General features: G+C 34.3%; 1 protein-coding gene across 1 annotated transcript; it reads right to left on the bottom strand.

Moving 5' to 3' along the window:
• Positions 1 to 5,790: 5,790 nt before the first annotated feature.
• LOC134271501 (uncharacterized protein C18orf19 homolog A-like) lies at positions 5,791 to 12,360 on the bottom strand. The gene is made up of 3 exons (XM_062753689.1): positions 12,135 to 12,360; positions 7,120 to 7,402; positions 5,791 to 6,871 (listed from the first exon to the last, which is right to left on the bottom strand). Exons 1-3 carry the CDS (start codon positions 12,217 to 12,219, stop codon positions 6,340 to 6,342), a joined length of 900 nt encoding a protein of 299 aa, XP_062609673.1. The 5' UTR covers positions 12,220 to 12,360; the 3' UTR covers positions 5,791 to 6,339.
• Between the last annotated feature and the right edge of the window lie 75 nt (positions 12,361 to 12,435).

Genomic DNA, 12,435 nt, shown 5'->3' with positions numbered 1-12,435 from the left:
AAACATCAAAGTTTAGGTTAGCTAACCGGCCTTTCCCAGCCCCTGGGGCCCTTTGAAACTTTAACAGGGGATACCCTCCAAGACCCTTAACCCATCCCCAGTTAAAGATGGTTCAGGTTCCCAGAAATGGAGGACAAATGAATGCTTGAAATATGCCCCACGCACTTGGCACCACTTGGTGGTGCCACTACAGCCCCATTTTGAAGGTGGGAAACGATAGCCCTAGGACCCCTCTACCTTGCCCCAATAATCATTTGATGAACACTTCAAAGATAAGGCGTATAATAGCTGGCCTTTTCCCGTTCCACAATATACAATGATGAAAATTATCAAAGTTTAGGTTAGCTAACCGGCCTTTCCCAGCTTTTGGGGGCCTTTAAAACTTTGACAGGGGATACCCCTTTAGACCCTTAACCCATCCCAAGTGAAAGATGGTTCAGGTTCCCAGAAATGGAGGACAAATGAATGCTTGAAATATGCCCCACGCTCTTGGCACCACTTGGTGGTGCCACTACAGCCCCATTTTGAAGGTGGGAAACGATAGCCCTAGGACCCCTCTACCTTGCCCCAATAATCATTTGATGAACACTTGAAAGATAAGGCGTATAATAGCTGGCTTTTCCCGTTTCACAATATACAATGATGAAAAAACATCAAAGTTTAGGTTAGCTAACCGGCCTTTCCCAGCCCCTGGGGCCCTTTGAAACTTTGACAGGGGATACTCCTTAAGACCCTTAACCCATCCCCAGTGAAAGATGGTTCAGGTTCCCAGAAATGGAGGACAAATGAATGCTTGAAATATGCCCCACGCTCTTGGCACCACTTGGTGGTGCCACTACAGCCCCATTTTGAAGGTGGGAAATGATAGCCCTAGGACCCCTCTACCTTATATACATACCCCTTATATATATTCCCAGAAATGGAGGACAAATGAATGCTTGAAATATGCCCCACGCTCTTGGCACCACTTGGTGGTGCCACTACAGCCCCATTTTGAAGGTGGGAAACGACAGCCCTAGGACCCCTCTACCTTGACCCAATAATCATTTGATGAACACTTCAAAGATAAGGCGTATAATAGCTGGCCTTTTCCCGTTCCACAATATACAATGATGAAAAAACATCAAAGTTTAGGTTAGCTAACCGGCCTTTCCCAGCTTTTGGGGGCCTTTGAAACTTTGACAGGGGATACCCCTTAAGACCCTTAACCCATCCCTAGTGAAAGATGGTTCAGGTTCCCAGAAATGGAGGACAAATGAATGCTTGAAATATGCCCCACGCTCTTGGCACCACTTGGTGGTGCCACTACAGCCCCATTTTGAAGGTGGGAAACGATAGCCCTAGGACCCCTCTACCTTGCCCCAATAATCATTTGATGAACACTTCAAAGATAAGGCGTATAATAGCTGGCCTTTTCCCGTTTCACAATATACAATGATGAAAAAACATCAAAGTTTAGGTTAGCTAACCGGCCTTTCCCAGCCCCTGGGGCCCTTTGAAACTTTGACAGGGTATACCCCTTAAGACCCTTAACCCATCCCCAGTGAAAGATGGTTCAGGTTCCCAGAAATGGAGGACAAATGAATGCTTGAAATATGCCCCACGCACTTGGCACCACTTGGTGGTGCCACTACAGCCCCATTTTGAAGGTGGGAAACGATAGCCCTAGGACCCCTCTACCTTGCCCCAGTAATCATTTGATGAACACTTCAAAGATAAGGCGTATAATAGCTGGCCTTTTCCCGTTCCACAATATACAATGATGAAAAAACATCAAAGTTTAGGTTAGCTAACCGGCCTTTCCCAGCTTTTGGGGGCCTTTAAAACTTTGACAGGGGATACCCCTTAAGACCCTTAACCCATCCCCAGTGAAAGATGGTTCAGGTTCCCAGAAATGGAGGACAAATGAATGCTTGAAATATGCCCCACGCTCTTGGCACCACTTGGTGGTGCCACTACAGCCCCATTTTGAAGGTGGGAAACGATAGCCCTAGGACCCCTCTACTTTGCCCCAATAATCATTTGATGAACACTTCAAAGAATAGCTGTTCTCTAATGGTTTTTTCGGGATATAATGTAAAACCCAACGTCCAGGTTAGCCTACTAGTTCTTTTCGGTCCCTGGGACCCTTTGTAAGGTTGACAAGGGATACTTCCTCATACCCTCAATCCATCCCCAGTAATTAGTTTGTTCAAGTGGCCAATAATTTATAACAATTAATTGCTTGAAATATACTCTACGCACTTGGCACCACCTGGTAGTACCACTACAGTCCCGTTCTGATAGCAGGAAACAAAAGCCCTGGGGCCCTTCTACCTTGCCCTAGTTACGATATGCTGGGCACTTTATAAATCATGGGTATAATACCTGCCTGTAGTATTAAAAATGGTCTTGGAACCACTTGGTGGCACCACCACCACTTATTACTGATAACGGTTATTAATTATCTTATAGACCCATAAAAGTTGCCCGGGTAATAATATTCGAAACAAACTTCAACGTAGTTTACACTTGTGTAATATTTCAGTTTACAATCGATAGAGTAACCAATTTTCAGGTTAGCTTATTGGCCCTGTCATATTCTTTAGGTCCCTGAAGAGTTGAAAAGGTATTCTTCTTGAAGTAGTTAACCATCTCTCAGTGCTTGTTTGATCAAGTGGACTAAGATGATTGGGTAATTTATTTCTATTTTTTTCAGTTTCAAGAAAGCACATTTTTTCTTCAGGTGAGCCTTACTGCCTCCGAGTGTCTGATTCATTATGTATTATGTAATTAATTTTAAGCATCAATTATCCAATCATTAGCCCTTAATTATGTAAAATAAAGTATTAATAACAGTATTGTCTCTCAGTACTCTCAGTTCTTTGATGAATTTCCTTATTGGCTGCTAGCTTCTACGGGCTTAGTGGCTGCTGTTATTGGCTGCTAGCTTCAGCCTGGTAGATATTTCGCGAACTTTTTGATAACGCTTCGTACTAGTAGGTACTAAAACAAGGTCATTCGTATCAATTTTATGTGTCTAATTTCTTTGTGTTTTATTGGTGATAATTAAAATTTTAATAGATAATATAATTTATCTGTGGCAAACTTACAAACTCTTAATTTTTAACTTTGATGGTGCTTATTTTTCCTTACCTGGAATCAAAGAGTTTAATTTTTTTTTATATTAATACGTAAACTATTTAACAACTGTTCGATAATAATACTAAATAAATTACTTCAAGCCACACTATAACACCTTTCCTCTTTTAAAAGTGTTCATATTATTTGAAATATTTTGCAACTGTAATTCTCTTCTACATGCCCCTCCATATTAAGAAGAGGTCTGGAAAACAAGATTCTGTGCTAAAAATAGACCACGTGCTGCTATCCATGAACTACTTTCATGGTTCTTTACACTCTTTTTGAAGACAACGGTACCTTGTTTTGAACTTGAAATTATCATTTAAATGTGCAAAATTTAGACATTTTCTCAACAAATGGTTGTAGAGAGAACATTAATACACAGTTTGCATATTTTTTTGGATTTTTTAAGGCTCTGCTGAATTCTGTAGCTGCGCAGTTCTAAGGAGCATATCAAAAGCATTTTTCTGCAAAAGTATAGATTATATATGCACAACATGCATTCGGTTATGCATATTTATTGTATCTTTATCAAAAAGACTTAAAATTTGATCAAAATATAATGTATTTTAGCCATTTGAAGAAATGTTTACATTTTGCTCACACTGCACTAAAAGTGGCCGTACATCCCCCTTAAACAACATACAATCATTTAATCTTTGACTGAAACTGTAAATCCAAATAAGTTATTATACCCCCCGCTTGAAAAGTGGGAGGGTATATATAGTAATCGATATTTTCCGTCCGTCCGTCTGTTATGCTTTATCTCTTATCCGCAACTCCTCTTATACTACTGAGTGATATTTAATGAAACTTTCACAGAACCTTTATTACATATTGCCATTGTGCACCTCCTATTTTACTTTTTTATCCGACACGTATTTTAGGTTTCCCATAGCAAAACATGGACATTGCCATTATATGTTTACCCATGACGTCACTATTGAAGCTTCTGGATAACATTTGATAGGACAAGTTATCCCTCTTTACACATTACCGTAAAACAATATTTAGCAACACATGGACATCATGGGAGGCGGGGGTATCATTTAGTGAGCTCATTGCTCACAGTACCTCTAGTTTCCTTAACTATAGCCTGATGTTAGGACGCCCTAACACTGGAGATCATTTGATATAACTTTCAAATACTAGGAGACATTTTGTTGTCCCCCGCTTTCGCAAAAGCAAGGGGACATTGAATCTCATTCGACTGTCCATCTGTCAGTCTGTCCGTCACAAAAACTTCAACCTTGCCCATAACTTTTGATTTGGTGGAGCCATGACTTTCTTATTTCACATGTGTATTCCGTAATAAGACCTTTCTTTGGATACCACCAAATTTGACCTTGACCTTGGAGTTTGACCCACTTTTACACAAAAATTTCAAACTTTTACTTTGGCCATAACTTTTGAATTGTACATACTAGGACTTTCATATTTCAAATATTTATTTTTTGTGACAAGATCTTTCATTAGATACCAACAACTTTGACTTTTTGACCTTGACCCTGGAGATTTTCGTACTTATTAAAAAACTATAACCTTGACCATAACTTTTGAACGGTAAGGGCTAGGGCTTTCATACTTCATATATGTAATTCTTGTGAAAGACCTTTCATTGAATACCAAGCACTTTGACCCTTTGACTTTGACCTTGGAGTTTGACCTACTTTTCAAAAAATTTGACCTTGGCCACAACTTTTGAACAGTAGATACTAGGACTTTCACATTTCACCTATGTATTCTTTGTAGCAAGACTTTTCATTTGATATCAACAACCTTGACCTTTTGACCTTGACCTTGGAGATTTTTCTACTCATAAAAAACTTTAACCTTGACCATAACTTTTGAATAGTAAGGGCTGGGGCTTTCATACTTCACATATGTAATCCTTGTGAGAAGACTTTTCATTGGATGCCAAGAATTTTAACCATTCGACCTTGACCTTGGAGTTCAGTGATGATTTCTAAATAAACACATATTAAACACATTATGTCATAAAAAATGACATCGCACCCACAAAGACACCGAAAGCGGGGGACCACAATTCCTTGAATTTGCTTGTTTATTTTGTGAGCTCTTCAGTCATTTTGTTACTAGTTAATATTCTAACTTATTACATCTGTGTGCCCCTCCTGACACAAGTGCTTTCTTCTGCAACCATCAGATGTTTTTACCGCTGTATTGATGGTAATATGTGGCAAATTAATTATTCAAAATTCTTACAAATGAAGGAGACGAGTGTAGCAGACATCAAGAAAAGTATTTTAATTAAATATTAAATTATATCAAGCTTTTTTTTATTTAAATGTAATTAAGGAAATCTGAGAAAAGGGTAGTAAAAAAATTCCAGGCTTTGTCCTTTTAGGCAGTATATATGAGATGGAACATTTTATAAACTGTACTGTACCATAGTTAGGATAATTTCTTTTTCCTGAAAGTGAGACTAGTCTAAACAGCTCATTTACTCTTTATCATTCACAAGAGTTGTCTTTGTTTTTTCCTTACATTCTAGTCTCTAACATAGCTATAGTGTGCTGCACATAGTTAAACAATCCTTTTTTTTAAATAGTTACAAAAAAGATTTTGTTTTATAATTTATTTTATTATCTTCAAGCAATGATAAAACATTTGTTTAAAATACAATTATACATATTTAATATGTATATACTAAGTAGATTAAAAAGTTCATCATTTAACATTATACATGTAAATTACTGTTTAACAGTAGCAGATTATTTTCATTGATTTAATTATACAGTGTACGTTTAAGTAATGTAGAGCTTCTACACTCTACTGTTAATTCATTCAGAAGTACCGGTATGTATACATTGCCACATAAGTATCTGATAAAATGTCATTAATAAAATATGCATAACATGTAAAACTTAAAACATATTTAGTTTTCAATCGGACTTAGTTGCAATAAAAATTATTTTAACAAATTGTATTGAATAATGGCAAATTGAAAATGAAAGCAATCATTGCACAGAAGTGGATGAAAAAAGATAGTCAAGGCAAATCATCGTCCAAGTACACTCAGAAAATCACCTTGGAATATTCACCAATGAACAATATTAAACAGATTTAATCTTAATTATGATGATGATCTAAATGAGGATTAAAAACAATATGCCTTTAATCATTTTTAAATGTTGCAGAATTAGCTTTGAGATTTTTCTGAGGCTACATATATAACACACTTGACAGGTTTGTTTATGAGGGTCTTGACTTCTGTTTTTTCCTATTTTTATAAAACTCCCGTGCCTTAGTCAGCCACTTGTCTTGCGTCTTCATTGTCCCATTCCGCGATCCATTTCTCTTCTTGTAGAACTCCTGAGCTTTCATCAATAACTGTCCCTGTTTTTTATTTCCTAGTCTCTTGGCCTTCATGGAGTTGTATCTCTTCCTTCCCTGGGCCACGCTACTCTTCATCCGGGCCTCCAGCTCCACTTTGGATTCCTTCATCAGATGACCCAGTTTATCCGCTTCCTTCACAGGCGGAATCTTCCCAGACTTCCGTAAATATTTTATGGCCATGTTTGTTCCCCCGAGTGTTACTGTATACCTGGCAGGGGTGGCGATTTTGTACATAAGATACGCCCCCGCATAGCTCCCAGAAGTTTTAATGACTTGAACAAATTTCTCTATTCTCTCTAAACTGACCTCTATGCCAATGAAGTTTAATGGTTTCACAACTCTTGCATTCCAGTCCACTTTTTCTAAGAAGCCAGGCAAGTCAAAACCACTGAAAATATCAACGAAAAGAATGCAAGTATTTCTGACAGGATGTATGATAAGACACAGAGATTGTAACTGTCTTTTTGTACTTTATGTTCTAACTGATCTGAACAACGTAAAAAAGGATAAAAAATGTATTTTAAGAAAATAATGGAACTTGAGATTGTGTCTATGAAATAATCAGGTTGTGATTTGGGTGAATGAGTCAGAATACATCAAACAAATCAGTCTTTATTGTTGGCCCAAACGACTCACCTTGACAAAATCAGGTAGAAGGAGCCATACCAAACCAGTGATGTGACGAGATGAACTCCAACTAACACCTTGCCATGCTCCTTGTATGTCTGTTTAAATCGCTTAAACACCGACAGCTTTTCTGTCTCAACCACTGCTTCTGTTGCTTTGGTTGCATTCTCTGTGGATTGGCTTAATCTTTTGAATGGCTGATAGAGCTGGAGTTTCCGTGGTAAACTCCACTGTCTGTATTTTGTTACTTCTGTTGAAAACCTTGTAACAGACTGGCAGTTTGACATATATCCTGAAAAATAAAATCAGGGTACTTGTAACAGAAAGTAATGTAACAGACCTAATCAGAATACAAACCTTGACCCCTGAACTTCAGACAGGTGCTTTATAAACTGACCCACCTAGTCAACGTAGAATGAATCTGAATCAGAGTGTTATCCCTCTTTGTACATCATTCTTTATTTGACAACAAGTAGAGTAAGGGTAATAGGCTAACTATATGATATTTACAGTAAGGTTTTGATTCAATGTTTTACAATTTGGATAATCCTAACATCTAAAATCTCCAATTTTTAAAGACACTTAAAATTTCTTGCCCAGAAGGATGCATCTGCTCATGACCCTGTGGATGCTTTCTTTTTTAAAAAGCATGGCATCCAAAATAACCTTACTGTGTCTATTACACAGATTCTTGCATTAATGAGAACCCTGAATCCTGGTCTGGTTTAGCAACATATCATATAGGCCCCCCTACTGCATTTTATACATTGCATAACAAGAAAGAGTATTTACGAATGTCAGACTGCTCGGCCCAACGACACCTCGGCCCAACGATACCTCGGCCCATTGACATCTCGGCTCCGACGGCTCGGCCCAAATTTGCAGACACCTCGGCTCACATAAGAGACACCTCGGTCCAAACAGAAATATATTATTTTAATTAAATACATTTATTATTTATGTTGTTATATATCTATGAAATGCAAAAGAAAATTAATTTGATACATTTGCAAATGGCAAATTGACGGTAATTAAAGAAAGACGATCCATTAGTAACTTGATTATACTTGTTATAAGTGCTAATCATTAAACAAACAAGAAGACGCAGTGCAACCTTTAGAGTCTCGAGCGCGTGTCATAGGGGGTGGTGAATATGAGGAGTTAATTACAAGAAGCCATAATTGGGAGTTAATGTTAATGAAAAGTTCCTTTAAGAAACCATTGTTGATATTATTGAATTGATTTGAAAAAAATATGAGTTTTTAAAATTAAACATTAAAATATATAGATAAAAAATAATTAACAAATCAATAAATCTTGTGGACCAGGACATAAACTTCTGTGTAGACCTATACTGGTTTACACATAATTATTAGTAAATTCATCAGTCAGTCGGGAGAGGGCAACCAAACATTTTTTTTTAAATGGCTAATAAATATATTAATAATGTATAATGTTGCATTGTAATAAATAACAAAGTAAATAAATAAATAAATAGACCTGTTATACCTCCCATGCAATCAACGGATTGTAATTTGATGTTGTGCTGTGGTTTGTTAGAAAATACTGAAATTATCGTATATTTATAGTAAACGTATAGTGATTAAAAATACATATAGTATACATTTATATTACCATGATATCATGGATATAGAAAATACAAAAAAATTGAAAAACTAATTAAAATAAACAAAATTTAATTTTATTACTGATGGGCCGAGCAGTCTTCGGTATGGGCCGAGGTGTCAATGATTTTGAGTCGACCTGTCGGGGCCGAGGTGTCAACCAGCACGGGCCGAGGTGTCGTTGGGCCGAGTAGTCTGTCTACCGTATTTACAGCACGCCACGTACTGCAGGGAGAACAGGGAGGGAGGGTATAATGCCCTGATAGTATAATGCCCTGATTGACCTGATTTCATAAATATACTGAAATAAAGAGTTTTTATGTGCATAAACAATATTATTTTTATTGGAAATTGTGAATATCATCATTTTCTATAAGAATCATGAAGAAAATGCTAAATAAAATATTTTTATTAAGTTTTATTTGACAGAGAAAATTGACAGGGGTATAATGTCCTGATTTTAGGGTATAATGTCCTGATGACCTGATAGTATAAAAACTTCTAATAAACCCAACTTAGAAAAACTTTAAATTTACAATTTGATTAAATAATTTTTAAGGATCATATATAACAGTAGTTTAATTCAGTGTGGGCTAAATTATCTATTGTATATTGTTAGAAATTGCTTTTGAAGTTTGCAAGGGGTATAATGTCCTGATTTCTGAATGCCCTGATAATGCCGATTGACCTGATTTACATGTAAATGTGTGATTTAATTAATTGCTTGATAATCATAAGTTATATAATATTAATGTAGGTATTAGAAAAAATATTGAAAAAAAATATATAGTGAAGAAAAATTTTATTTTGAGAAAATAAAGGCATGTATAAATGAAGCATATTGATAGGATCATATAAAACATGCATGCATGTGATAATAAATTATTGGAAAGGTGGAATTATTCATTATATTTGATAATTCTGTACTGGAACTTACATTGTATGTACTTTTAAAGGAAAATAATTTTAAAAATTTTATTATAATATCGATAGTAAAAAAAAAAGGTTATATGACCTATAGTTGATCGATGATATTTTGAAATGACTTGATTGTTGAATATCTTTTAAAACACAATTAAAATTGAATTTATATAAATAAATAAAAATTGATTATTCTAAAATCATTAATGGCTCCAACTGAAGAAAAAATTGCACGTTTAAATAACTATAGATCTCTATCATTTTCGACACATCCCTAAACTTGCTATATTTGACTAAAGAAAAGGAAAAAATAACTTTTTATATTCAAATGATCGATCCCATTAGTTTTCACCAGGGAGCTAATTGAAAGAGAAAAAAAATAAAACCTGAAATATGACACAAAAAGGAAAAATATGAAATTGTCCAAAATCAAAAATTTAGGAAGGGTTGGGGTGGGTTGTTTAACCTATGCTCCAATGTTCAATATTTTGATTAATCAACGTTTCATAATACTTTAAATTTTAAATTATGATATTTTAATTTTTGATCGAACCAATAATTTTGTTTTTGTTCATGTATACTGTAGTTATTAGACATATTAAAAATCTTCATCATAAGTATATATATTCAAATGTTTTTTTTTAATCATTAAATAAATTTGTCTTTAATATAATATTTAAAGGATAAATAGGAGAGTTATGAGTCTATGAGGTGTGTTTATAAATTATAAGGTCAGCAGAACATGGTTGACTGGGAATACACAGGTGATAATTACAGAAGCCATAAATGGGATATACCCCCAGGTAGTAGAGGGGATATGTATGGCCTCTATGTCCCTTTGACACTATCAAACATAATGAAAACAAGCAATTTATTAAATTTGAAAACTTTTTTTTTTAATTGATCAATTTGCCATAGAATATTGCTGATGAATATCGGCATATGCATGATGATCAGATACATGTGATGTACATGTTCAATTTTTTTTCAAAGAACTTTGCATCCCTATCAATTTTACAAAAAAGTAAATAATAATAATAATTTTTAAAAAAGTAGTATATAGATATTACATAATTTTTATATTGAGCACTGAAAATTTTCGTAAAATTGATAGATACACACATTTCTGTGATTTTTTAAAATTCTTCTAAAATTACATCCCCAAGACATTTCATTCATTCGACATATTATTTAATGATAAAAGATACATTTGTTATTTTTAGTTTGACCAACAAAGCCGATTTTGTTATTATTTAGGATGTATTTTTAATTTTGTAGTAAACTGAGTGCTTGTAGGTTTTAAAACAATAAATAAATACAAATAAGAAAAAAAATTAAATTTATTTCCCCAAAGTTTTAAACATTTATTTTCCTCCAGGTATATTTAAAACATCTATATTTTTTCTTGAATTTGGAAATTAATATTTGCCTACCATGCAGTCTCTCATAAATTTTGTTCATTGAAAAGTTCATTCATTTCTCCAAAGCTATCAAAGCTACTTCAAAGATTTTTGATCGTGTCCAAAAAAGACTTAACACAACATAATAAAATGCATGACAGTGAGTCCTACTATAAAATTATAAATAAATAATTTATTTATTGTGTATTATATATTTCGTGTCAATTTTTAAAAACATTATGAAAAGAATTAAGCAGAGACACTTGTTTGACAGTTTCTGTAATTAATCTTTGATACATAGTATTATTATACTATGGATCAAATTTTTTTTTTACAGAAACAAGTTTCTGCAAGTGGAATGAAAACTGAAATAAAAGAAGTAATTAATGAACATCAAATTATTAGGGAATTCTTCAAATTGTCATCAACTTCAATGAATGACTGAGTATAGACAATAGGTATTCAAATCAGGTCATTGGCGAAAATCAGGGGCATTCAAAAATCAGGACATTATACCCCGTGTTAACTTTAAAAGCGCATTTGAGCAATTAAAAATCGATATTTTTGAAAATTCTTTTTTTTAAACCTTTACTTATCTTACTGAAAATAAATAAGGTTTGAAAAATGAAACAAATATTACGAAAAATTGCTTTTATTATAAGTTTTCATTTTATCAGGTAATCAGGTCATTATACCCTAAAATCAGGACATTATACCCCTGTCAATTTTCTCTGTCAAATAAAACTTAATAAAAATATCTTATTTAGCATTTTCTTCACGATTCTTATAGAAAATGATAATATTCACAATTTCCATTAAAAATAACATTGTTTATGCACATAAAAACTCTTTATTTCAGTATATATATGTAATCAGGTCAATCAGGGCATTATACTATCAGGGCATTATACCTTTCCGAACAGGGAGGAGTGAAAACAAGACTTAGTGAAGGTTTTTAGACAGGTTTCTACGATCAACTGGTCACAGGCAAATAATTAAATCAATATGAACAGATACAACTATACAAAACTTTTACAGTATAAGATTAAAATAAAATAAATTTCTTTACTGTTCTTACCATAACAAGACATAGATTCAAAACATCCATTGCGTAATGAAGAAAAAAGTATGCGCCTTGCAAAGAAGCCTCCTTGTCTGATCATCTTCAAATATTTGATTTTTAGAAGATACGGTAACGAATTAAATCATACATTGCTCATATTTTTTCACAGAAGCTGATGCAACAGAAAATTTACTAGAACATGCAGAGAAGACGAAACGCACGTTGTGATGCCTACTTTCTCTTTCAATGTGAAGGTCAATTGTTTACGACATAAGAGCGATAATTTGCTGAAAGTTAAGATCATTTGATATTTCTT

The sequence above is a fragment of the Saccostrea cucullata genome, unplaced genomic scaffold (genome assembly GCF_032062105.1).
Source record: "Saccostrea cucullata isolate Sc308-1 unplaced genomic scaffold, CSIRO_AGI_Scuc_v1 ctg8710, whole genome shotgun sequence".
NCBI lineage: Eukaryota > Metazoa > Mollusca > Bivalvia > Ostreida > Ostreidae > Saccostrea > Saccostrea cuccullata.
The sequence above is the reverse complement of the archived record's forward strand: the minus strand, read 5'-3'. Positions and strand labels throughout refer to the sequence as shown.

Bases quoted from the DNA above. Each gene is read 5' to 3' on its own strand.
- LOC134271501 (XM_062753689.1), bottom strand. From the start codon at position 12,219: ATGATCAGACAAGGAGGCTTCTTTGCAAGGCGCATACTTTTTTCTTCA. The intron at 7,403-12,134 runs GTAAGAACAGTA...TTTATTTTTCAG, and splicing joins TGAATCTATGTCTTGTTATG to GATATATGTCAAACTGCCAG. The intron at 6,872-7,119 runs GTGAGTCGTTTG...TGATATTTTCAG, and splicing joins TTCTACCTGATTTTGTCAAG to TGGTTTTGACTTGCCTGGCT.